Source organism: Hyaena hyaena, unplaced genomic scaffold, assembly GCF_003009895.1.
Source record: "Hyaena hyaena isolate Hyena2069 unplaced genomic scaffold, ASM300989v1 scaffold_13, whole genome shotgun sequence".
Taxonomy (NCBI): Eukaryota; Metazoa; Chordata; class Mammalia; order Carnivora; family Hyaenidae; genus Hyaena; species Hyaena hyaena.
The window spans coordinates 3129711-3156391 of NW_024080645.1; the positions used below are offsets into that span (position 1 = coordinate 3129711).

General features: G+C 42.9%; 1 protein-coding gene across 1 annotated transcript in view; it reads right to left on the reverse strand.

Moving 5' to 3' along the window:
• Positions 1 to 4886: 4886 nt before the first annotated feature.
• The window catches only part of SEC11A (SEC11 homolog A, signal peptidase complex subunit), a 41033-nt gene continuing 19238 nt past the window's right edge, over positions 4887 to 26681 (reverse strand). Inside the window, exons 2-6 of the mRNA XM_039217279.1 lie at positions 23175 to 23284; positions 17715 to 17864; positions 10825 to 10944; positions 5858 to 5915; positions 4887 to 5413 (exon numbers count right to left, since the gene is read on the reverse strand). Of these exons, the coding sequence (XP_039073210.1) occupies positions 5363 to 5413; positions 5858 to 5915; positions 10825 to 10944; positions 17715 to 17864; positions 23175 to 23284 (489 nt within the window). The 3' untranslated portion in view covers positions 4887 to 5362. The remainder of the gene's footprint in view (positions 5414 to 5857; positions 5916 to 10824; positions 10945 to 17714; positions 17865 to 23174; positions 23285 to 26681) is intronic.

A 26681-nucleotide genomic window follows, 5' to 3' on the forward strand; every position in this document is an offset into this window, starting at 1 on the left:
CACCTCCAACTCAGGAAATGATTCTTACCCAAGAGTAGGGACCATTCCAGAAACTCCTAAGATTGGTAGAATAGGGATTTATAGTTTAAAAGTCATATTCTCTCTCCATATATATGGTATATATATATTCAATATAATATAACTGCATATGAGAAAGAAGTAACTCTTGTTTTTATAATATAAACTTGAGAAAAAGCAAGAGAAAATAGTCTTTGCTGATGAGGATGGAGGTAGGATATAACAGGCCCGAGGGAGAGTTAGTCAGAATGGAGAAGAGGGAAGAGGTTTTATGTTTCTTAAAAGAGGCCATGAGTTTTGAAAGATTAAGGAACACCATTCTACAGGAAAGGTGCCTGGGGTTCCCGACTGGCTAGATGGGTAGCCAGTGTTGGGCGGTGTCTCTCTGCAGAGCGGCCGACCACGCCTGTACCCCAGAACGTTCTCTGAAACAGTTCCGTGGAATCACGAGGCTCCTTAACACAGAAAGCACTGCAGAGCATCCGTCACACAGCGCCCTGCAGCGGGTCCCAGAAGACAGGCATCCTGGTCCTCGGGTATCATTACAAGGTTTTTTTATTGTTGTTGTTCGTTCCATTTTATGCCCATCCCATAAGGCACAGAGAGGACGGTCTCCCTCTTTACACGAGCCAGAAGGAGCTGTGACCCAAGGCTACCGGTCTCCTCTGGCAGATGGCGTAGCGTCTGACGTGTCTGGTGAGCACTAACGTCACCTCTCATTTCGTCCTTTCCTCTCCCACCTCTCCCCACGCCTGGTTCCACCCCGGACTCTTCAGTTAGGTTGTATCTATTCACACAGTGCCAGCCTCTCTTTATGAGCAGCTCCAAGCCCTTCCGGGAAAAAATCCTTCTGGACTTGTTCATTTATTTATTTATTATTTATCAATCAATAAATTTAAGACGTGCAAAGCACTGTGACAGGGAGGAGAGGATCTACAAGGACGAGCCAGAGGCTGGCCCTGTCTTCGCGCCTCTCCGGGGCCAGTCGGGATATGGGACGGACGGACACATACACACACACGCACACGAGGCACACACACGCACACGAGACACACACACACACACACACACATATGGGACACACACACACGACATACCACTCTGAGAACACTGTTAAGGAGGATGTGGACGACTGGGTGCGGGGGGTTGGGAAAACAAGAAAAAAATAGGGCATGAACAGAGTCCTGACGGTACCGAGCAGGAAGCACTATAGACTCAAGAGCTTAGCTGAGAATAAAACACACTCCTCTTCTGAGCTCCCTCAGCATCTGGACATCTGCTTACGATCCTACGTGGAAAAACTGTTCACATGTCTCTCCGGTTACGGCACGGAGCTCCCAGCGGTTCCTCGCCTTGCTCACCTTTGTACCCCCAGGGGCAGGACCAGATGTGGCACAGACTAGGTGCTCAGTAAGAGTCTGCTGAGTGAGAGAGCTGTTAGCAGGGGCAGAGGTGAGCGGGCACTGCAGGCGGAGGGACCAGCATGAGCAAAGGCTGGATGCCCATCCGCTGAGCCCAGTGTCGAGGGTGGCAGAGCTGAGACCGGAACGCGTCCCGAGGGCCTACAAGGCTGCATGACACTCGGAAGGCAAGGTCTTCGTGATTTTTTTAAAATAACTCCTACATACTCTAGTTTTTAATGAACATTTCTTGGTTACACAGAATTCCTTCTATGCCGAGACTCAACACTTGTGTGTGAAGGGTCATATTTGTTTATTTTTAAAAGTCTACCTGATATTACTTCTAGTTCCAGTAAGGGAGAATGCTAACAAAGACACACTTTGCCAGAAAACAGTCTCAATTGGCCATCCCCACTGACAGGAGCACCTTGCAGAAGGTGGACAGTCCATTTAACCAGCTAGAATCAGCTGGATCATTCCGGAAGCTCAACGGCACTAAACGTCATAAGAAGGGTGCCCTGAGATGCTGAGATAGCCCCCCCCACATTGTCCTTGGAGGCTGTATGGACTTGGTGACACATGGGAGGAAATGACCAAGATACGCACGTGAGGGTCACAGAGCCCTACTCTCAGCCTAGGCCCTCAGAGAAGCCTGGGACTCCTTAAGAAAGGTGACAAACACCAATGCTTCTCCCACTGAGAAAGAAAATGCAGGAGTCGCTCAAGGACGGAACACAAAAGGGAAGAAAACAGGATTAACATAAAAAATTCTAGAAAGGGAACATGCTATTTAAATGGAACCATGGAGAGAGAAAGTTTTCAGATTCAAATTGGGCAAGACCAAGATAATGGGCTTCCTAAATAACAGGAAGGTGCAAATCACTTCAATGATTCACAGGCTCTGCCCCACAATCACAGCTCAGCAGCAACGCTGCCCTAAGTCACTGCCTCTGGCCCCAACGAGGTCACACCGAACATTTAGTGCGAGTTCCTGGATGCTACCAGGACAGCACAGAACAGCGTCTACAAAACAGCGCCCCTCCACTGGAGCCTGCAGTTTGACGGGGGAACTTGCGGCCATGTCCACAAATTCACACACCGTCTATGGTCCCAAAAGAGACACTTCTTAAACGGGGCACTAAAACTAATGAACAAGCGGAAATGATCTTCAATAGGCACAGACTATTCACAAACGGAGACACAGTCACCAAACGAAGGGAGCCACTGACTGTGTTCCTGGATTCAGGCGATGGCAAAGAGAGGTGGAATGAAAGGGGTAAATGTAGGACTTGTAAGTGACTAAACATGGTGGGAAAATGAAAAATCGACGTGACTGCTCCTGCAAAGAAAAGGCGAAATCTGGAAGGGGAGTTTGCAGGAACGGCTATGAGCTTCAGTTTAAAGAGGGGACAGTCAAGCGTAAGTGTCCAGAGGGAACAGAGAGACCTGGACTAGAAGTGAGGACGGGTATTTGTGAAGAACCTGTAGAGAATTACTCGCTGGGCTGGTGACAGTGGATGAGTCACAGCCAAGAGGCAACCCCAAGATCAAATTCTCACTTGAAGTTCTGCTGATCTTCACTGCTCAGATCCCTGACACTCCCAACGGGCGAGCCTTCCAACTCCCCACTAGCCCGGCCAAATCCCAAACAACTTATCGTTCCACCAAGGTGACACCAAGGTGACCATCTCTGGTGTCAGCCATTCTTGAAGAGCGTTTAAAACATATCACACTGGGGCACCTGGGTGGCTCAGTCGGTTGAGCGTCCAACTTCAGCTCAGGTCATGATCTCATGGTTCGTGGGTTCGAGCCCTGCGTTGGGCTCTGTGCTGACAGCTCAGAGCCTGGAGCCTGTCTTCGGATTCTGACCCTCCACTGCTCATGCTGTCTCTCTCTCTCTCTCAAAAATAAATAAAATATTAAAAAACAAACAAACATATCACACTAATAATATAATCACCCAGCTTTAAGTCTCAGGTGTTAGCACTAAACGAGACACTATAAAAACTGACAACATAAAACCTCTCTCCCAGAATAATCTTTATTTTTGGCTAGTAGAGTAATTCAAATATTCCTGAATGATCTGGTTACTTCTCAGAAAAACTCAGCTGTTGCCTCCAGCTAGAGCACCCAGCAAAGGAGGAAAAACAAAAAAACAAAACAAAAATATAAAAATATGCAAATGAGGAAAATATTAATGTTTTAACTGTGTAAGCGTGTACGGAGGAGATATCTGGAGAGCTGAAGACACAAGTATGAGCATGCTTACACGCAGGCACGCTAGGACCATAAAGCACCCAGGATCCCAGCCTCGGGCAGCGAAGCACCCTACTTCTCCAGGGTAGTCCCGGAAAGGACACTACAGAAGGGAGCCTGGGCAGTTAGGCCAAGCAGTTACCCCCGTCCTCTGCCAGTGGGGGAAGAGATGGAGCGAAGAGCAATTTTCTAGCATTCTACACACGGGAGACGGCTGCCACACTCTCGTGGCGCGGGAGAAAACGTAAGTACAATATAAGCCTCACAGGCGGATTCAAAGAAGCACTTGTTAGCAGGGATTTGCCGAGTTTCATACTCGGCTGAATCATTAAGAGCCCACATCCAAAGTCTAAAGGCTAAAGCCTACGTAATGGATTTAGGATGGCACTACTCCCTATAAGGGAGAGCTTCAGAAGATTAACTGTTCTTATTTTTAAATTATCTCTGCTTTTTAACGGTAATTCCATTAGCGTTAAAGTGTGGATGGATTCCTACTTCAGCTGATCCACCTCAGCTGAGCAAACACTGGAACCTGCTCATTTAGCCCCACACAGAAAATGTGCTTACTTTCAGGTTTCACATTAATACAAGAAGAGAACAAAAAGAATCAAGAGTACTTTGTACTTAAAAACACGCTGGCTTACCCTATGCTGGCCATTTCCCTAACCGCCTCCATGTTGGAAGAAAAACACAACAGGGCCTGGCATTCACCACTTTGAACCTTGCCTTCCTGAAGTCTGCATCAGAGGAAAGCGAAGCCAGGCACTTAAGAGAACAGGTTCAGGCAAAGGGGTTTTTAGAAAGCAAGCGGCACGCTTGGCCTCCAGCCCCTCCCACCGGCTCCCTCCAGATGCTGAAAGGCACTGCCACCGTGTAGAAAGGGCTGAGAGGGTCTCAGTGTAGCAAAGGGTCGGAGCCTCTACAGCACAGCCAGGAGTTTCTGAACCTTCCAGCAACACACACTGCGTCTCTGCACATCTGAGTCACACCCTAGTGAGGAATCAATTTTATGGCTAAGAGATTTCCTATGAATGTCAATGGGCACCCCTGCTCCACAAAAGCAAAAACAAAACACACACAAACAAACAACCCAAAAGTTGTTAGGATCAGGACAACCTTCTTCACATTAAAGTCTGTATCTCCCCAAGGGGTGCTAGGAACAAGCAGAGGAAGGCGAAGCCTTCCCAACAAACACAAGTCAGGGATAAGGGATTCGATATGCAAAGTCTTTTATTTAAAATTTGAAAAGTTAAGACTCACGACCACCTCGGTATATGCCATTCCCACTTCATAGGGAGGAATGACGGGTTCAGACTCGTGCAGAGCTGCATTCGCATTTACAGAACTCTGTAGGCACTTTAGAAGTGAAGCTTGGCTTCAAAATACAAACACTGGGGGCTTTGGCTCAACCTTTTAATATAAAAAATTCACTGATGTACAAAAATGTGAAAGTGTGACAATGACAACATATGAAATCCTGTGATTGCGAGTCCCCTCGAGTGCGCGCCATGGTGCCCATGCACCCGCCCACACATACCCTGGCGTGGAAACAGAAGCTAATGCAAACCATTGCTACCAAGAAGCGCCGACATGAGCGTTCTCCACTCCACCAATCACAGACCAGTATCTACTCCAAACATTCAGTAACAAAAAGTAGGGCATCTTCCAGGAACAGCAAGGCAGACTTCTTACTCACGATGGACCAGCACAAATAAACCCAGCAAAAAGAGTACTGCGTACTGGAAAATAAACACAGAACATCACAAGTCAGAGACGCTTTTACAAGTTTACACGTCCTCGGAGTTGATGAATAAGTGGGTCTTTGTGGCCATGATAAATTACTAAATTATCCAAGTAGCCTGTAATCCATTTAATAGTTTTCGAAAATTAAGCAAAAGATCATATACGTATGTATATGTATATATATATATATATATATTTTTTTTTTTTTTTTAAACTTGAGAGCGAGAAGGAGAATGTGAGCTGGGAGAGGAACGGAGGGAAAGAGAGACAGAATCTCAAGTAGGCTCTATGCTCAGCAGAGAGCCCAACACAGGGCTCAATCCCACTACTTGGGGATCATGAGCTAGGCCGAGATCAGGAGTCAGATGCTCAACCAACCGAGCCACTCAGGAGCCCTAAAAGATCACATTTTTAATGAAACATATAGTACAGGCTCTTACCTTAAATTTAGGGTAGTCATTCATGAGGATCGTCACAATCCCGATATAAGGAACAAATCTAAACAAATAAACAAACAAAAAAACTGATCATCACAGAACTTCCTAAGTAGCCATTCTCATTTACCAAATAGTCTCAGTATCTTCCACAGAAAACTAACTTCCAGTTCACAAAGTCCATTCGTACAGACTGTCCTAGAAGATCCTTTCAACCATTCATGTGACAAGGAAGTTAGGAATGTCACCATTTTATAGATGAGGAAACAGACACGCGTGCCTGAGCTCCATGGCTTCTGGGGCCAAGAGCCAACACCAGATCTATCGTCTTGGGCCACAAGATGGTGACGCTCATGCCACGTGCAGATTCAGCACTTGGGGCTGGGTTTGCGGTCATCACCTGAAGAGAGCGGTTATGAGCTGGGCAGACAAGGCACACACAGCCAGGTCACTACAAGGTACTTCATGTCAAGTGTCCAAAAAGAGAGCGAAAGAGCTCCCCTTCGGTACTTAAGATTTCACCACCCTCTCATTTGTTAACCACGTGTAATCTGGCTCTGGCTCTCTGAATCCTGAAACTTTTTCCAGCACAGTTCAAATCACCACATGCAGCAGACCAGTCTCACCTCCCGCCTTCCTTTGCATCTCTACAGAACTGGATTTTGAGGATCACAAACTTCCCTTGAAATCCCTTCCTCCTCGGTTTCCCTAACACACCACAAATCCATTCTTCTAACCTACCTCTTGGCTGCTGTCCCTTTGGTTTTTTTCACTAGTCCTTCTTGCCCCTTGCCCCTAAAGTTAATCCCCTAAACTAGGTAAAACCACTGTTAAATAATCTCATAGACCTCCTATATTTTCTCTGAAGTCTTTAGCACGTTTTAAAAAAATTTTATTTACTTATTTGGGGATAGGGCAGAGTGAGAGAGAATCTCAAGCAGGCTCTGCACTGTCAGCACAGAGCCCGACATGGGGCTCAAACCCACGAACCACAAGATCATGACTTGAATTGCAAACAAGAGTCGAACGCTTAACAGACTGAGCCACCCAGGTGCCCCCAACATTTTTTATGACATCATTAGTTGCACAACTAGCTGTATAGCGTCTGTCTCTCCTACTCTACGCTCTGAAAGGGCCAAAACGATGCTGGTCTCGCTCCCCAGCGTGTCCTCAAGGCCAAACAGCTTGCACACAGTCGCAGGCATCTAGTAAATACGGCCTGACTGAAGGTTTGAATGTCCAGGACTCTCTTCTTCCCTTTCCCTTGGAAGATCTCATGTGCTCCAGGACTTCACTTCTCCCCTCAAAATACTCCTCAACCTCCTAAGAATTCAGGGGAGAAAGAGAAGGTTGTTAGCAGGGTGCCATCCATGTGGAAGGAGATGGCAATTAGCAAATGAGTGACTTTCTTCTTTCTCCTCCTCTTTTACTGCTGGACTCCAGAGTGGGCTCCATGATACTGACCTAGAGCTTGTCCTAGCGAAGGGAGGCTGGGCGGAGGCGGAGACCGAACTCTGCATACTTTAAAATAGCCCAGATATTTCTATTCAGGAGTTTGCACCATGCCAAAGGTGCACAACGAGGAATTACCTCCCACATAACACCTCATATCAAAGCCTTAAGGCAAGCTTGAAAAACAGAAATTTTGTCTTTGGCACACTTCACTTCCTTTAAAGAACTCTTACTCCCTGTCTCCTGTCCCCACCCCGGCCTGCCTCTCCCCCTTCTGGCAGCATTACCGGACGCACCTCTCTCTCTCTCTCTCTCATCCTCTCTCTCTCCCCATTCCCAAACTCTCATTCCATAAGTTGATGTGTCCTAAAACCTAGGCCTCCTTCGTCAGAACCACTTGGGTAGCCTGTTAGAAAATAGCGGATCTCCCCCAGATTTACGGAGTCGGAGCATCTGTGGGAGGTGGGGCCCAGATAATGCTTCTGCACACGGGGGTAGCAGAGACTCAGCTCTCAGTTCTTGGGATCGGAGGTGCTGGGGAGGGAAGAACGATCTGCTGATATTTGGGAGAAAATAATTTTTCCAGCTGTCAAAAGGGGCCTCTATCTGGGAGCCGACTTAAAAAGGACCCTTGTTTCTACACCAGAAGGATGTTTCAAGTTCAGGAGAAAGTCCATTTGAAAAGCCTCATCCTTAAAACTGGTTTTAGTGATCAGAGTGCTACATCACTCTGCTCCTCCTCTCTAGGTCTCTCTTCACGGTCAGTCTGTCCCCACCTCTCCTCTTCTGCCAGTCTCTCCTCTTTCTCTCCCAGGGCTCTCTACTTTCCTTTGCCGAACAGGTCCTCTTGTGTTTTTCAACTTCCTGAATTTAGAAGGAATCACTCCTATTAAATACTTGGTTGGTTCAATATTAGTTTCATTTTCTACAGTTGTCTTTATTACATGTTGTAGCGTGAGCAAGCCTTGAAGACATTCTGCTAGCTGAAAGAAGCCAGATGTAAATGAGGACCACATACTGTAAGATCCTGTTTACATAAAACGCCCAGAACAGGCAATGCACAGAGACACAACATGGATTAGTGGTGCCAGGGGGTGCACAGAAAGGGAAGGGGGACTGACTGCAGATGAGTCTGGAGTTTTCTTTCGGGAGCGTGGACACGTTCTGAGATTAGATAGTGGTAACGGCTGTGTCACCATGTGGCTATAATAAAACCCGTTGAACTGTGTGCACTGTTAACTGGTGAATTTTATTTTCTAATATATGTGAATTCTATCTCAATAAAAGTGTTTTAATATGTTTTTATTTAGGGCCTTAGGCCTCAGAGTAAAACTTTTTAGTGTGCAACTATTTGAAAAAAAAATTTTTTTTTTGTTTTTATTGTATAAACACATTTGTACCACAGTCACAGTCACAGATTGACCTGCAAAAAAAGTTATTCTGAAGGTTCGGGTACAGTCTGACTTTGAATTATCAGTTTAGTGTTTTATAAACATAATTTCCACAAAAGGGAGTGCTCTGCCCCATGGTGTCAAGGTTAAGTGAGTATAATCAATGCCAAGTAAATCTGTGCAGCTAAAGTTCTGGGCTCCTCTTATGTGTGTCCCAGATGTCTGTCCTTGATGGAAAGTTATTTAATTCAGAGATTACCAGGCTCTTCTTTTCATTAAAAGCTACAAAAAGGTCTGTATTTTCAATGTTGGCATTTTATTTCTTTAAGATTTTATTTTTATTTATTTTATTTTAAGTAATCTCTACACTGGGGGCACCTGGGTGGCTCAGTGGGGTGAGCATCCAGCTCTTGATTTCAGTGTCACAAGTTCAAGCCTCATGCTGGGCTCACGCTGAGCATGGAGTCTACTTAAAAAATAAATAAAAATATTTTATTTTTAAGTAATCTCTTTAATCTCTTTTAAGTAATCTCTGACCCAGCCAGGCACCCTTCAATGTTGGGATTTTACAAATAACACTGTATATACTTAAAGATTTTTTAAAAAATTCTTCAGAAAGACAAGTTACTTTAAGTATGTTTTGGGGCACCCGATTAGTTCAGTCGGTGTAGCATGCGACACTTGATCTCAGGGTTGTAAGTTCAAGCCCCATGTTGGGTGTAGAGATTACCTGAAGCATTTTTAAAAATGTTTGTTTACTTTTGAGAGAGAGAGACAGAGCGTAAGTGACGGAGGGGCAGAGAGAAAGAGGGAGACACAGAGTCCAAAGCAGGCTCCAGGCTCTGAGCTGTCAGCACATCTCGACATGGGGCTCGAACCCACAAACTGTGAGATCATGACCTAAGCCAAAGTCAGCCGCCTAACTGGCTGAGCCACCCAGGTGCCCTGGGTGTAGAGATCACTTAAAAATAAGTAAAATCTTTAAAAAAAAAAAAAAAGGTATGTTTAGCTCCAACACAGGAAAGGAAGTTCCCTTGAATGGGAGACGTGCACACACACAGTCACACCAGTGCTCATACTGCTCCCACCTCTCTGGCCCCAAACCAACACTTCTCCCGCTAGAGCTGAGGCAGCTCTCTCACACGGCGTTCTCTGTGGGAAGAGAACTCAGCGTGGTGACCTGGTCGCTAGTGGAATCGCTCGGAATCCAGTGTCTACAGAAGGAAGGGATGTCTGACAGGGGTGAGAGCCCAGTGTGGCATCTAAACAGTGAGGCCCAGCAGCCCTCCACTTGAGAAGCATTACGCCAGTACTTTCGGTAGGATGGTTAAGAGGGTGGGATCTGGAGTCAGCCAGGCGCCTACAGCGTCGTCAGTGTGGCCTCGGATAAGCAACCTAACTCGTCTACGTTTCCTCATCTGTAGAATGGAAATATTAAGATTGTTCTGAGGTTAAAATGAGGTAATACTTGTAAAGAATTTAGAATGGGTCTCTGGCACATAGTAAGCCTTTTTAAATGTGAGTTATTGTTAATACTATTAATAACATGAGGGTAGTAACAATTCCGTATGTCCTCATATCAACAACTTACAATTCCTGTCCTCCACTGATCTGTTCTCCTGATAAAATCTGAAATAAACAGGCTTCATATAACTTTTTAATTTCAGTTGACCTCAGTGGTTTTAAGACTAGGAATAAAACAGTATGAAATAAACACGGTAAAATTAATTTGGATGGATACTTTAAGTTGCTGATTTACGTAACTCTTTAAATATGTTTCGAGAAGCATGACCAACACTGCCCTGGACCCCCCGAGACTAGTCCAGGGTAGACATTAGGGTACATGGAAGGTGCCCAATAACATTTCTTGAACAAATTAAATAAAATATGAATTTTTAAAATTGTCACTCCAATCATCATCTCGTCACTAATATTCTTTCCTTGGATCCCAGTTCCTCCCCTCTGGAGCAGTGTACCTCAAGTTTTAGATGTATTCTAAGAACACTTTTTCAAAGGACACAAGGTGATTTGGTAGAACTGGCATCAAAACATTATATTCAATTGTGTGTGATCAGACGACTGGACAGACAGCCACGTTTCACGCTCAATCCACACCCCTCCTATACTCACCCCCTTGCTCTCCCCACGACATCTTTCTTCTCCAGCCAGTGTTGTCCTTGTTTATAGAGGCCTCGGTCATCAACCGCATTATTATCTCCTTTGGTCAAAAACTTGATATGTCCATTTTGCCTTAAAAGAGTACAGGAGACCCAAGTTATCAAATACCTTCATGCCATTTGCAAGCACCAAATTTGCTTTTGTGAACCAAAACTCCAGCGGAACTGTGGTATTTTACCATCATTCCTAATATCAAAATAATGAACCATGTAGCTGAAAGGTTGTTCACAGCTGTGTTTATGAAAGGGAAAAACTGGAAACAGGCTGAAAGTCTAACATTCAGGAGCTGAAATACGCAAGCCCTGAGAATGACTTTATAGGACAGTTAATGACACTGGAAGATCATATACATTTTACTATGCAAAGAAAAGATTACAGAATAGCATGGACAGTATAGTCTCATTAAAATAAACACAAGCCACCAATTTTCTGTAAATACAAAGAGCAAAGGAACACATTAAATTACCTCACAGGATGTAATCAGCAATCACTGCTGGGGGAAACTACAGAATAACCTATTTTCTTCCACAAACTGTGACGGACAAAGGAAGCTGGAGAAAGAATTTCCATGTTAAGTGTAAGAGACTCTACAGCCCTATCATATAAAGCCAACTGCAACCAAGGACCTTATTTGAATCAACAGTCAAACAAACTGCTAAAAAAAAAAAAAGGTTATGACACAACTGAGAGTTTGAACAAAGACTAGAAACATGATGAGGCAAAGGTATGGTCGCTCCCCTTTGGGGTATAACCGTGCTGACAGCAGTTATGGTGTTTAAAAGCTCACTGTTTATGCTTTATAGATATTTGCTAAAATATTTACATATGACACGACATGAAATTAGGATGTGATTCAATTAACGCAGGCAGGAGAGGGGGAAGAGGCAGTGGTGTAAGTGGGGAGGAAGTGACCACAGAGGAGTAATTCCTGGGACTGGCTGATGGATACAGAGGAGTTCATCATATATTTCTGTGTATTTCTGTGCACGTCAGACATTGTCCATAATTAATGAATTTTAATTTTATTTTTAAGTAGGCTTCACACTCAACATGGGGCTTGAATTCATGGCCCTGAGATCGCCGGTCACAGGTTGCACCAACTGAGCCAGCCAGGCGCCCCTGAAATGCTCCACATTTAAAAAATAAAATGAAAGAAAAAAAGATATAAAAAGAGATCTGAAGTGATATACCAACCTATAAACAGTGGCTATCTATGGCTTTCTTTAGCTTAGCTTTCTCTTCTAATTTTTTTCTCCAATAAACATGCATTACTTTTATATGTTAGGATTTATAGGAAAAGCATTTTGCTTGTTCAGGGAATTATTAGTTTAATTCCACTAAAGAACAGGAGGTTTCCAGTAATTTTAAAGTTTAATTGAAAGCAAAGCACATTTTACAGTTCGATAAAGACTATCTTAAAATGAATTCAAGTGAGTTTGTGTTAACTTCTATATAGAAAGAAGATTAGCCTCAGACTCCTACTGACTGATAGCCACTTAGATTCTAAGCCAGAAACTGGCTTACTAGACACTAAACGTGCAGATGAACCTAAATTGGAAGGTGTTACAAACACCAAAACCAGTTAAGTGCAAACAGACACACTAAAAATGAGACTCTGGTTAGAAAAAATGCAAATATATACAGAGAAAAAAAATAACGTGTAGCTGACAAGTCAGTGAGTGAAAGAATGTCTGAAACAATATGGAGAGTGAAAGAAGGCAGGTGCCCAGAGGGGCTGCCACAAGAGTCAAAGTCAGCAGCGCAGGAAGCAAGAGTCTACTCAACCTGGAAAACAGCAGCAAGCCCCAAAGGGAGAAGAGGGAAGTCAAGTCTGAGGAAAGGAGACAGGGGGGAAACGGGAAAGCTCCCTAGGAAAGGAAATGGACGCTACAGGAGATCTGGGCTCTTCCCACAGACTCGATTTACCAACAGAACACACAGAGACCCGAGCTCCCCGCTCTGGGGCGCTGTCAGGAGAGACCGCTAGAGGGGACTTGAAAAGCAGAGGTCCCCTCCGACCTGACGGGAGTGGTGGCGGCCAGCTCCTGACCCACTTGCCGTTCAGATCTCCTCCAGCACCTCATGGCTTGGGGCCCCCACAGTGACCGAGGACACATTTGGGCAGGGCTTCTCCCTCACCAGCACGGGGACCAAGTATTTAGCATGCTCTCTCTCCAAAGAGCTCCGTGTGCTTTGCAGCTGAATTCAACCAGCAGAATACTGGGATGCCAGGAGGGAGGAATTAATCACTTTCTAGATAAGAAAAAGTAAGACCCAAAAAGCCAAACGGGTGCAAAACCATCTCTGGTTTTTCTCTTTTTCTCTGCAGAAAAAGCAAAGCTAAGGACTAACTCATCCCAACCGCAAAACTGCTCCTTCTGAACACTTGACCACAGGCCAGTATTCAAGATCATCAAATTATAATACCTTATGTAATAGGCTGAACTCACTAAACGCATATTAGAATAGGCTATAAAATAAGATAAAGTAGGAATTTATACGTGGGAAAAGCATAAGCATTAAGAGAGACTAACAGGCTAATGAGGAACTGTCCAAGAGAATTAAGTGGACTGATAATTAAAAGCGATGTCGCCTCTTTACATGGAAACACAAACCTCATTATGTGCTAGCCCTTTCCTGACTCATTTAACCTGGAAGAAAATGGAAACCAAGAGAGGAGTAAGGGGAGAGAGGAGGATTCAAAGGCGAGCTGCTGCACCGTTAGCCTCAGCAAGCGTAACCACGCCTGCACACGCATCTCATAGCTGTCCTGCAGGAGTGAGCAGGGAGAATTCCCCTTGTTTCACTTAATTAAAACACAGTCAGTGCAGGAGGCTGAGTCTTTTTAAAGAACACCACTGACCACCATTTCTCAGTGTACTGTTTACTCTTCCAAACTACTTTCTATTACAAATACTAGAAGTTTCTTAGCGTTTCTTAGAAGAGTTTTTGCCTGAACTCAGCAGTGCACTAAAGGTGAGCCCCGGATTACGTGTGCTCCCCTGCCCAGACAGCTCAGCGTGCATGGCTGCTGTCACCCTGAGGACAGGGAGGACTATGGTGGGCACAAAGAACATTTTCAAATTTATGGACCCAAGAGCAACATATTAAGCAGTACTTGGCCAGCTGATCTTCTAATTTAGGGATTCTCTGCATACATGGTAATACCAGTATATTCTACCATATATTCTTGAGATAATCATGTTACAAAAAATAGTAGAGTAGATCCCAGTGGTGTATGGAGGGAGAAAATATATGTTTATAACACAAAGAGAGGATTACCCCAATTTTAATTTAATTCTCTGGGTGCTAGGGTTACATGTGATTTTGCTTGCTGTGTTTCCTAAATGGATACAGCATCATGGGTATACATGTAATAAGAATGTTCACAATAGGGAGGGTCAATATCTGAAAAAACAAGAGCTTCATATGATATTTATACATTTCCAAAGGCACAGTACACAAGGAGCAGGTGGAGAAGGAGGAATGAGATAAAAGAGAGCGGTCAGCTGAACAATTCCCACCTCTATTCTTCTCAGAGCTCAGGATTATACTTCTTAATATACTGTTCACATGGAAGAAATTTTGTACACGTACAAAAATCAGCCTGAAAAGGTTCAGGGCACATTTACTTCAAACAATCCATTCTGGTTGTCATTTGGTCCCACATTTAATAACAATATTAGCACTATTAAATCAAATGATTATTGGGGTGCCCAGGTGGCTCAGTCGGTTGAGCGTCTGACTTCGGCTCAGGTCATGATCTTCTGGTTTAGGAGTTTGAGCCCTACATCCAGATCTGTGCTGACAGCTCAGAGCGTACAGCCTGCTTTGGATTCTGTATCTCCCTCTCTCTGTCACTCTCTCTCTCTCAAAAATAAACATTTAAGAAAAAAAGTTAAATGATTATCACAATCAGTATTTTAGTCTCCCCAAAAGAAAAAAGGAAATTGGAAGCTTCAGAATATTAACTGGATCTGTTGCCTAAACAGGACTTTGGGGCGCCTGGGTGGCTCAGGAGGTTAAGCATCCGACCTCAGCTCAGGTCACGATCTCATGGTTTGTGTGTTCAAGCCCCACATTGGGCTCTGGGCTGACAGCTCAGAGCCTGGAGCCTGCTTCAGATCCTGTGTCTCAATCTCTCTGCCCCTCCCTGACTCGCTCTCGGTCTCTCTGTCTCTCAGAGATAAATAAATGTTAAAAAAGTTAAAACACACCCAAAACCCCAAAGAACAACAAAAAAAACCACACAGGACTTCAAGTTGAAGGCATCTCCAGAACCTAAAATGAATCACCAACCTTAAAATATTCAGAATCCTGTTAAAATTATCTTAAAATGTTAAGGACTCTGTAATTGACATATCTGTCAATGAGCCTGCCCTAAAACAAGATGAACTGTTTACAATAAGCAGCTCACTCAACTTCGAGGGATCACATATGAAAACGGACAACTTCTGCTCTACCCAAAACAGGGGCCGATTTTCGTTTGATTTTCTCTGCTAAATTCAGGGAAAAGTTGGTTCTGCTTTGCCTACACAAGGCAACGCTAAGAACAAATCCCACAATTCCACTCTGAGACTCTGGAAAACACTACCTGTACTGAATAAACTTTCACAACTTCAAACTAAATTTATTTTTTTGATTTTAAAATTTTGTTTTGAGAGAGAGAAAGTGTGCAAGAGGGGGAGAAGCAGAGAGAGAGGGAGACAGAGAATCCCAAGCAGGTTCTGCACTATCAGCATGGAGCCTGATGTGGGACTCAAACCCATGAACTGTTGAGATCATGACCTGAGCCAAAGTCGACACTTAACCGACAGAGCCACCTAGGCACCCCCAAACTAAATTTCTAAAAAAGTTAAGTCATTTCTTCCTAGTCAATAGCATAATCTCTTTTAAAATTATAATCTTTCAAAATATACACTGAAGTTTGAAAAAAAAAAAAAAAGACCAGTCAGATCTTTAGTTCATCAGTGAAAAAAGAGTATTAAACTAGAATTTAAAAAAAATTTTTTTAAATGTTTATTTTTGAGAGAGAAACAGAGTATGAGCAGGGGAGGAGCAGAGTAAGAGGGAAGACACGGAATCTGAAGCAGGCTCCAGGTGCTGAGCTGTCAGCACAGAGCCCGAATGTGCGGCTCAAACTCATGAACCGAGAGATCGTGACCTGAGCCGGTCAGCCGCCCAACCAACCGAGCCACCCAGGCACCCCTGAAACGAGAATGTTTATGGGGACTTTCAAAACGCAACAGTTGGCAGTTCCTTCTTCTTTAAGTGGAGAAAATAAATTAGAGGGTGGGGTAAGAATAAGATAATATTTATTTAGGGCTCCCTCACTCCCAAGAGTCTGTATCAGCTGCTTACTGTCCTACTTCCCCTCTGTGTGACCTCTAGGACACCTACTTTTTCCTTCGTTTCTTCCTTTCCTTTTCTCCTGAATGACTTCCTAAGTGAGAGAGACTATAGACTTGGAAGGGAAGGGTGGTGAGGAATGTGGAGCTGGACAGGGAAGCATGGGCTCGGAACTCACAGATCTTATAAGCCATCTTCCAAAACCTCTTAATATTACGGATAAATAAACATACCGAGAGAGGTGAAATTTTTTTGCTCACTGTTATGCCCTACCTCCACCTCCAGGTGATTCTAAAGGTTTTACATACATCCTTTCTAATTCTAAATCCTTTTTTAAAAATTATTTTAATGTCTGTTTATTTATGAGAGAGAGATAGAGAGCAAGTGGAGGAGGGGCAGAGAGAGAGACACAGAATCCGAAGCAGGCTCCCGGGTCTGAGCTGTCAGCACAGACACAGGGCTCAAACTCACAAACCGTGAGATCATGACCTGAGCCGAAGTCGGATGCTTAACGACTTAGGGTGCCCCCTCTTTCTAATTCTGAAATGCAAGAGTCTGTGTTTAAAGTAATTAGATTTCAGAAAGTTTCTTTGGAATTTGAAAAAGTTGACAAATTCATTCTTATTTGACATATCTGTTAGATCGCCTTAAAGATTTTTTTCAAAAGATTAAGGGGGGCTACCTCATCAATTACATTAGAAAATTCTACTTTAGGGGGCACCTGGGTAGCTCAGTCAGTTAAGCGTCCAACTTCAGCTCAGGTCATGATCTTGCTCCTCGTAAGTTCAAGCCCCATGTTGGGCTCTGTGCTGATAGCCTGGAGCCTGGAGTCTGCTTTGGATTCTGTCTCCCCCCTCTCTGCCCCTCCCCCACTCATGCTCTGTGTCTCTCTCTCTCATAAAAAAAAAAAAAAAAACCTATTTTTTTTTTAAAAAAGAAAATTCTATTTGGGATTATCCTTTATGTCATGTGTTTTGGGAGATGATACACAGGGCTATGGATCTGATTGAGAAGTAAAAGGCAACCAAGAAAAACTTCCAGAAAACCTTCAGAGAAATAAATGAATTAATAAATAACTATTTAGTTTTCCAAATGTTCACCAAACCTTCAGACATTCATAAAAATGGACTGGAAGAAGGACCTCGAGGTATTACCCATGCTTCTTAACCTTCAGGCTATCAAAATTAAATACTCAAACACTAAAACATGAAAATATTTTATTTTTTAAAAATTTTTTTTAATGTTTTATTTATTTCTAGGAGAGAGAGAGAGACAGCGTGAGCAGGGGAGGGTCAGAGAGAGAGGGAGTCACGGACTGAAACAGGCTCCAGGCTCCGAGGTGGCAGTCAGCACAGAGCCCGACGCGGGGCTCGAACCCACGAACCGCGAGATCATGACCCAAGCGACAGTCGGACGCTTAACCGACTAAGCCACCCAGGTGCCCCTAAAACATGAAAATATTTTAAACCAGAGAAGATATAGTGTACACCTACTTTTCATGAATCTTCAAGACTCGGTGAACTATAGGAATCTCTCTTCCTTCTATCCTAAAAACAACAATTTCTCCCACTCGGATGGGATCTTCAACTCGATTTGTTAAAAAGAGAAGATCTCCTCTATGAAACGCAGGCTCCATGCTGCCACTAGGGGGGAAAGAAGGACAGAAGAAAGAACATGTGAGATTAAAATTACTTTCCAAATTGGATACTCAACAAAACAATCAAAAGTATCACCCTCAGAGTATAATCAATGCCTTAATAAATATATCAACATCAAGGTATACTGTTCTCAAAATATGGTTCCCATGGACCAACGAGTTATACAAAGCTTTCTTTAGTTATTAGCCTTTACTAACTAGATCCATTTCAAGCATTACTATTCAAAGGAGCTTAAATCTTGAAAAGGGCAATGCTACTAATTCCTTAACCTTTTAAAATTTCAAGTGACAAATGGAATATAAAAGAATGAACTTTATCATCACTGCCCTTATTCTCACCTCATCTGAAAACGCTAAACATATTCAAAATATATTCAAATGAGAACTGGATCATCTTCTGCCATTTTTAAAGATAGAGACCAAGATGACCTTATGGTTTCAACCCGCTTAGAAGGAAAAGCAGCTCATCAAGTCAAAGAACAGTCAGCTACAAAGATAATACTTCTGTTCTCAACTTATTTATTTGAAAAAGAAACAAGAAAGAAAACCAAGTACGAGAGCAGAGATTTTTGTCTAAGAATTTCAGAAACAAGTAAAGGATTCAATTCTATGGTAACTAGTGAAGACAAACTTCTAGAGTGTCTCATCACTTCTCCTCTGTTCAACCCGATACCAAGTTCAAGTTCTTCAAAGGTCCTAAGATATTTGTACTAATTAATGAGCTTTGTCTTGCTATGAAGAAGTAGCCCATCAGTATTATTTTCTGAAACTCAAGCTCCAGTTCTCAGTAACAATAGATTTAGTAAGAGGAAAATAGATAAGGATTAAAATCTAATATGAGAATAATGACAAAGTCCAAACACTTTTTTTTTTTTTAATGTTTTATTTATTTCTAGGAGAGAGAGAGAGAGAGAGAGAGAGAGACAGCGTGAGCAGGGGAGGGCCAGAGAGAGAGGGAGACACAGACTGTGAAACAGGCTCCAGGCTCTGAGCTGGCAGTCAGCACAGAGCCTGACGCGGGGTTCGAACCCACAAACCGCGAGATCATGACCTAAGCGAAAGTCGGACGCTTAACTGACTAAGCCACCCAGGCGCCCCCCAAACACTTCTCTATGGAGACTCTGGGACCTCATAGGAGACTAGAGCAGTGGTTCCCAAACTTTGCTGCATAGTAGAATCACCTGGGGCACTTTTAAAACACTCCCACACTCTAGGTCGTATCTCTGGCCATATAAATCAGAATCCCCGGGCATGGGAGGCAGGCATCAGCATTCAGTAAGGACCCCAGGTGATTCCAACATACAGTAAAATCTGGGAACCACTACGTCCATGGATTTTCCGGTACATGTTTATTCTCAAAACTTTTGTTAAGGTTCCTCAGGGGACAATGAGTGTTCCCTTTTTCAGATGTTCAAGCAGAAGATAGGACAGGTATTTGGTGAAAACATTAGAGAGAGTATTCTAGACATGTAGTTTTCAAGGTTTTACTGATTGCTTTTTAAAATCAGTGACATCCTTGGATCAAATAACACCGTGCTTGAAAATTATATAAATAAAACAGAAAAAAAGCTGAGTTGCTATGGTTCAATGGTTCGTTTTATTGAGCATTTACTGTATACAAAGTGCTATTCTAAGTTTTTTATAAACAATCTTTAGAACAGCTCTATGCTGTAGATATTTTTTATTAAAAATTTCTTAACATTTATTTATTTTTGAGAGAGTGTGAGCATGAGTGGGGGAGGGGCTCAGAGAGAGGGAGACACAGAATGTGAAGCAGACTCCAGGCTCAGCCGTTAGCACAGAGCCTGACGTGGGGCTCGAACTCATGGACCGTGAGATCACGACCTGAGTCAAAGTCAGACACTCAACTGACTGAGCCATGCAGGTGCACCTAACGTAGATATTATCATTACCCTAGTTTTATAGATAAGGAGACTGGAGCTAAGAAAGATATAAAGTCATCAACCAAAAAAATTATAAAGGGGAGATTTGAACAGGGAGTCCAACAGAATCCACTCTCACTGTGCTACACTGCCTCGGAACCACTGTAGAACTTTAGGGAGTGTCATAATCATATCTACATTTAAGAAACATCACTTCAGAAGCTATAGTGTAAAGGACATTTAAATATTTATTGAAATAATGAGTAAACTAGAAAAGACCAGAAGGTAGATTGGGAGACCAGCTGTCCAAACTAGTACTTAGAATCAAATACTTGGCAATCATTAAAAGTGTTATTAATGGACAAAGGAGAATCATAAGGGGACAAATAAAGAAAAGGATGCACATGGGGCACCTGGGTGGCTCAGTCAGTTAAGTGTCTGACTTCGGCTCAGGTCAAGATCTCATAGTCCGTGGGTTCAAGCCCCGCATCAGGCTCTGTGCTGACAGCCCAGAGCCTGGAGCTGCTTCAGATTCTGTGTCTCCCTCTCTCTCTGCCCCTCCCCCGCTTGCTCTCTGTCTCTGTCTCTCAAAATAAAATAAAGACATAAAAAAATTAAAAAAAAAAAAAGGATGCACAGAATTACTTCAATTATGTAGGAAGTAATACACATGAAAAAGGAGACTAAAATGGTAATAGCTGTTATATCCCAAACTATGGGCGACTACATTTCATCTAGATTCTTTGTGTTTTCAATGCTTCATATAATGAAAATATATTAACTTTTTCTGATTATAAAAGCGGATTTTTAAAGGTCACTACAACAGTCCCGGCAGGAAATGCTGAGGGCCTGAAACAGAACAGCACGGGGAGACAATTATAAAAGAGCAGAGGAGAGAGGGAAAGTAACACATTTGATGGCCAATTAGACAGGACAGAAAGGGCTGATCAGGGATGACTCCTGGGTTTTAAACAATGGCAATGGAGCAGATGGCGGTGACAGTCACAGACACAGGAGGAAGAAGAACAGGTGTGTGGGAAAAGGAGATGAATTTTACTTTTATTACATGGAGTTTCAAGGGCCCGGTCAACACTCAGATGGAGATGTCCAGGGTGGGGTGAAAACAAAAGCCTACATTTCAGGGAGAAAGCTGGGTGAGAAAACAAGATTGAAAAATTCAGATCCAGATGGCGGTTAAAACCAGCGGGTAGTGAGAGGACCATTAAAGAAATAAATGGGGAGAAACTTTTTAAACATTAAATACATTTTTGGTAAACTTCTTACCGCTGCTTGATTCAACTATACTTTTAAATTAAATACATCATAAACTTTATAAAAAAGTTACACATAAACCACTTAACTATTTTTAAACTGCCTTCAGCTCTATAAAAGGGAAACAACAGTTTTGGAGGTTCCCTGAAACTCTGCTAATGAAAGTACTTGTCTTCACCTGAAACTGGTAGAAGACTGTGCGGTAATTCTACTGGAATTTAAAAAATAAATAAAAAATTATTACAAAAGAAAAGCTGCTTGTCTTTATGTCCAATGACTTCACAAAAGTCCTAGAAGCGGATTCTCAGTTAACCTGAGTCTTTTGAGGCATATCTGGTTCTAGGTAAAAATTCTACTCCTCGAAGTCACATGCAACCTGGATGATGACCTGCTTTCACTCGGCCACCCAATCACATCCCTAACCTCTCTCTAATGGCTGCTCCTTCTCGTCTTGATCAAATTCTCTCCCAATATGACCTGGTCTCTCTTACTTTCCTTTCTTTATTTCACATATCAGAAAAGCTTAGTGTACAAATAAACCAAGCTGCAAAATGCCACGTTTAAGCCCTAACTGATATTTCAGATTTGCTAGCTGCAGCAGAAGTGAACCGGCTTCAGGGCCACTGCTGTGTGGAGCAGGTCCTCAGTCGAAGCCGTTGCTCACTCCACCATCCCCAGGTTAAGGGTCCTTTAGCATCTCCACTGAAGGGAACGCAATAGGAAATAATCCCAGAAGAATCTCTAACAGAGGCCCCCCCCTGTCTCATTCTCTACACCTTTTCCCCATGGTGCCAATTAGCATGGCTTCTCCGGTCAGTGTCTGAAACTGAAGCTCTCCATAGAATTTCAAACTGTCTGGGGACTTGGGGCCAAGTCTCTATACTCTCAGACTAGTACATTAAATGCTTTCCCAGCTAATAAAATCCATACATGTCTTTGGATCTCAAAATTATAGTTCCAGGTAACTGTTCAGAAACACAGAACAAAGGTGTGCATAAGAGCAAGGAAGGTGAGAGCGAGACACTGGAGGCCCAGGGCCCTGGTGCTAGAACCACATGTTGCTGAAACTCGTATGTGCTTTTTTTATTTATTTATTTATTTATTTTTGAGAGAGAGAGAGAGAGAGAGAGCTAGCAAGCACAAGCACGAGTGGAAGAGGGGCAGAGAGAGAGAGGAGATATAGAATCCAAAGTAGGCTCCAGGCTCTGGGCTGTCAGAACAGCCCGACGCAGGGCCTGAACCCACGAACACTGAGATCATGACCTGAGCCGAAGTTGGACGCTCCACCGACTGAGCCCCCCAGGGGACCCTGAAACTCGCAGATCCTAATATGACAATGAAGGAATCAAACTGATCTTGTTAATAGCAATGGTCTATTATCTAGACCCTACACAACATTAGTGATTCATTTTACATTAATACACCATCATGTCTAGAAAGGACCTGGAATAGCTTACATAATTAAAGCCCAAATAAGACATAACTATAATGATTCAATTCAACAACCAAGTGGTAATTCTCCCAGAAAGAGTCAGTTACTAAATGAGGTTTTTAAAGCACTAGAGTATGAGTACAGAGGAAGAGGAGAAGGAACAGTGGGAAAAAAAAACAAAACATCAGCACTGTCACTTTAAGAGACAGCATGGAGATCTTCAAAATTCCTGCAGTCTATTTAGAAGTGATATTTAAAGGTCAGCAGGAAACATGGAAATAATCAGCGATGCTTCTGTATGACACAGAGGATGTGCTGCAGAAAAACTCTTTAATTCGTGGAGATGATACATAATTACTAAGTTAACAGCTAAATATCAGTCTTGATGTATCAAAATGAAGAGTGTACCAGAGACAGAAGAGTTTCAGGAAGATACAGTACATTAAAACACTTTCTTAAGAAATGTGCCAAAAAGATTACTCCCATAGTAATCATTTTATAGAAAAGTCCTGAGCCCTTTGGGGTCTGAATGGTAAGGGCCTGACAAGGCTAAGCGTTTTTCACAGTTGAAAAATAGTAACTAATTTTCTTTCAGGCCCTCTTCTGGGAAAGTGTAGTGTCTAGAACAATAATACAACAGTTATTCAATTATTCCATTCTTCTCTCAAGTAATGTCATGCAATTCTATGTCGTGAAAGGAAATTGTTACCTGAGCACCACTACGATTGGACTTTCACTTCCAGTTATGACCATTAACCCCTTCCAGATCATTAGTGCCGAGGAGACTATCATTCCAAAATTTAGGACTTGATAATACAGCTGGAAAAACAAAAGAGAGGAACTCAGATCCATAATTATCCCCGCTTAAAAAAGCAACCGAGAGTAGTATCAATTTAAAAAACTTCAAGTTGTACTATTAGGGTAGCTAAGTTCTGGAACATTCTTTAAAATACTATCACGAGTACCCCATCAGCATCCCCGAACAGCCCTCCTACCACCCGATGACCTTTCTTTTTGTTTGCTAAACACGCTACCCTTACAGGGTAACTTATGTTCAGGACTTTCAACAGATGTTATTTCATTTAGGCTTCACAACAATTCCCCTTAAATTCGACTTCATCTGCGATACATGCCAGCTGATAGAAACACACCAGTGCTCCTGAACTCTCCAGGACGTCCTTCCCTACGACACTTATCCCTTGATAACCGTGGGCTATTTGATGGCATGGGACTCCACTCCTTTTACAGTTGAGGAAACTCAGTCTCACAGGAAGAAATGACTTTGCCAGAGTCATACGGCTTGTCAGTTACATAGTTAGGACTTGAAGGCCAGTCTTTTCCGTTTTACTAAATTTCTACTACTTGACAAATCGTAAAATTCTAGGACTGGAATAAGCAGATACAATACCAAAAAGGTATTTCACATGAGGGAAATAATATGAGCTAATTGTGTTAGGCTAAGACTGGATAATGGGTAAAAGCAGAGAGGATGACTGACTCATTTTTGTTATTTAAAAAAGCTATATGTGGGGCGCCTGGGTGGCTTAGTCGGTTAAGCGTCCGACTTTCGCTTGGGTCATGATCTCGCGGTTCGTGGGTTCGAGCCCCGCGTCGGGCTCTGTGCTGACTGCCAGCTCGGAGCCTGGAGCCTGTTTCAGTCTGTGACTCCCTCTCTCTCTGACCCTCCCCTGCTCACGCTGTCTCTCTCTCTCCTAGAAATAAATAAAACATTAAAAAAAAAAATTAAAAAAAAAAATTCAGTCATGAAAATAAAGGTGGGAGACTATTCTAGATTAAAAAGGACTAAGGAGACATAACCAAATGCAACCAATGCACTTTGACTGGATCTTTGTTCAAAACAACAAAATGTTTATAAGAAAAAATCCCAACGATTAAAGACATTTTGTGGGGTGCCTGGCTGGCTTAGTCAGTAGAGCATGTGACTCATGATCTTGGGGTCATGAGTTCGAGCCCCACAATGAGTGTAGAGATTATTTTAAAAAAGGCATTTGGGGGTCAATTGAGGAAACTCAAATGTGATTTAAACTCTGGCACCCCAATGAAATATGACGTGCTCTATGGATACAATTAACATCATCCTCACAGGAAGAAAATATGAACATTTTCTTTTTCTTTTTTTCATTTTTTTAATGTTTTATTTATTTCTGAGAGAGAGAGAGAGGCAGCGTGAGCAGGGGAGGGTCAGAGACAGAGGGAGACACAGAATCGGAAGCAGGCTCCAGGCTCCGAGTCATCAGCACAGAGCCTGAAGCGGGGCTCAAACCCACAAACCACAAGATCATGACCTGAGCCGAATCGGACGCTTAGCCGACTGAGCCACCCAGATGCCCCAATATGAACATTTTCTAACAGACACAAATATCTGCTATTCTTTGAGTAATGGAGAGATACGAGCCTACAGGTACAACCTGACACCTAGTCTGACACTCCCATTTACAGGTGAGGAAACTGAGGCACAAAGAGGTTCATGATGTGCTCACGGCTGTTATTGGCAGGTACAGTGGTAACTACTACAACTCTGGTCTCTTGGATTCTACCTCTTCGAGAGGGTAGCTTCTTAAAAGACAAAAATATGGTCCTTATTCAGAAAACAGAATTGAGGAATGGAGTAGGAGAGGCTAGAAGTAGGAAAACGAGTTTCTAAGAAGTGATTATCGTCAACCAGTGGATAAGCAGTCAGGAATCCAGCTAAAGGCTGTATTTTCCAAACTTTCAATACTAAAAAAATCACCTACAGTCCTGCTTAGAAGAATAGATTCTACACCCCAATCCCAAACTTCTGTGAGATTCCACAAAAACTACCAAATATTTAAATAAAGCTCCATCATCCCTTATTTAGAAGTCAGATAGGTTTCATATTTCACTTTTTTTAGGTTTCATATTTCACTTTTTTTAGGTTTCATATTTCAAAATTGGCCAGATTTTGAAAAGGCAATCCTTGCACGTACCATATATTTATTTTACACTCCCAGCAGGATCTAAGGCAATATCCCCAAATCAAACATGTTAATATTTCTGTAGCAAAACTTAAACAATTCCCACTGAAGTAAATAAAATCTAAAAATAGCCATATGTCTATCAGTTCAAGTCTGTCTTTTTTAATTAGTTTTTTTAAACGTTTATTTGAGAGAGGGAGAGCATGCACACGTAACGGCAGAGAAAGAGAGGGAGAGAGAACAGATCCCAAGAAAGGCTCCTCAGTCAGTACAGAGCCTGATGTGGGGCTTGAATCCACGAACTGTGAGATCATGACCTGAGCCAAAACCAAGACTCGGATGCTTGACCCACTGAGCCACCCAGGTGCCCCTCTTACAGTGTATTTTAACTTGTCATGTGGATTATTCTAGTGCCAGAAGGGTTCTACTTCCTAACACTGCAGACGGCAAACGGCACAGACAGATCCCCATCCCCTAGTTACCCAGAGTTTGGATTGGTTTTAATAACGTTCTTTTCTAGTTTCACCTTGTGCACTGCAGGGCATATTGTTCCAGTCACTTCTTAGAAAAGTACTAGAGCTACTCAATTCCGTGGTTGTTACTCTAAACGTGTCGCAATGCCGCTCTAATAGTTAGCTTGACGCTGCCAAATGGTGTGAGGTTAGGGAGGTGCCGCCTCATTTCTGCCAATACCAGGAAGAGACAGCCCTTTCGGTGACAACATACACTCACGAGCACCCAGCTGTAGTGGTAAAGCCAGCAGGAGCTAAGGAGGCTCACTTACTCTTTTGAGTAAAGAGTTTTGGTAGGAAAAAGAGGGGAGAAAAGAAGGGAGAATATGACATTTTTCAAAATTTTGCTCAGATAGTGTGCTTCTGTCTAGGTTTCGGCCCACAGACGGACTCAGCTGCCTGCGAGTAGGCGCCTTTTAAGGGACAGACCAGTTAAACACAGTGAGCGACTTTTAACCTCTTTCTTCTTAAGGAGAACGATGGGGCTGATTTCGGTTATTAGATAAATTTCACAACGATGACTATGGTGAAAGGGAGGGTTACAAGTCTGAATTTTTAAAGCGAAGGGTGGTTATGGGTGGAATAGTGATCTTGCAGGGACCTAGGAAATTGTAATTCTTGTCTTTCATTCTTCTTTTAAAGAATACTTTATTGATACCCCATATCTGTTCTGACAATGCTACATCAGTGCTCCTCTGAAAATGGAAAGATTTTCATCAAAAAAAAGAGACTTGGGGGCGCCTGGGT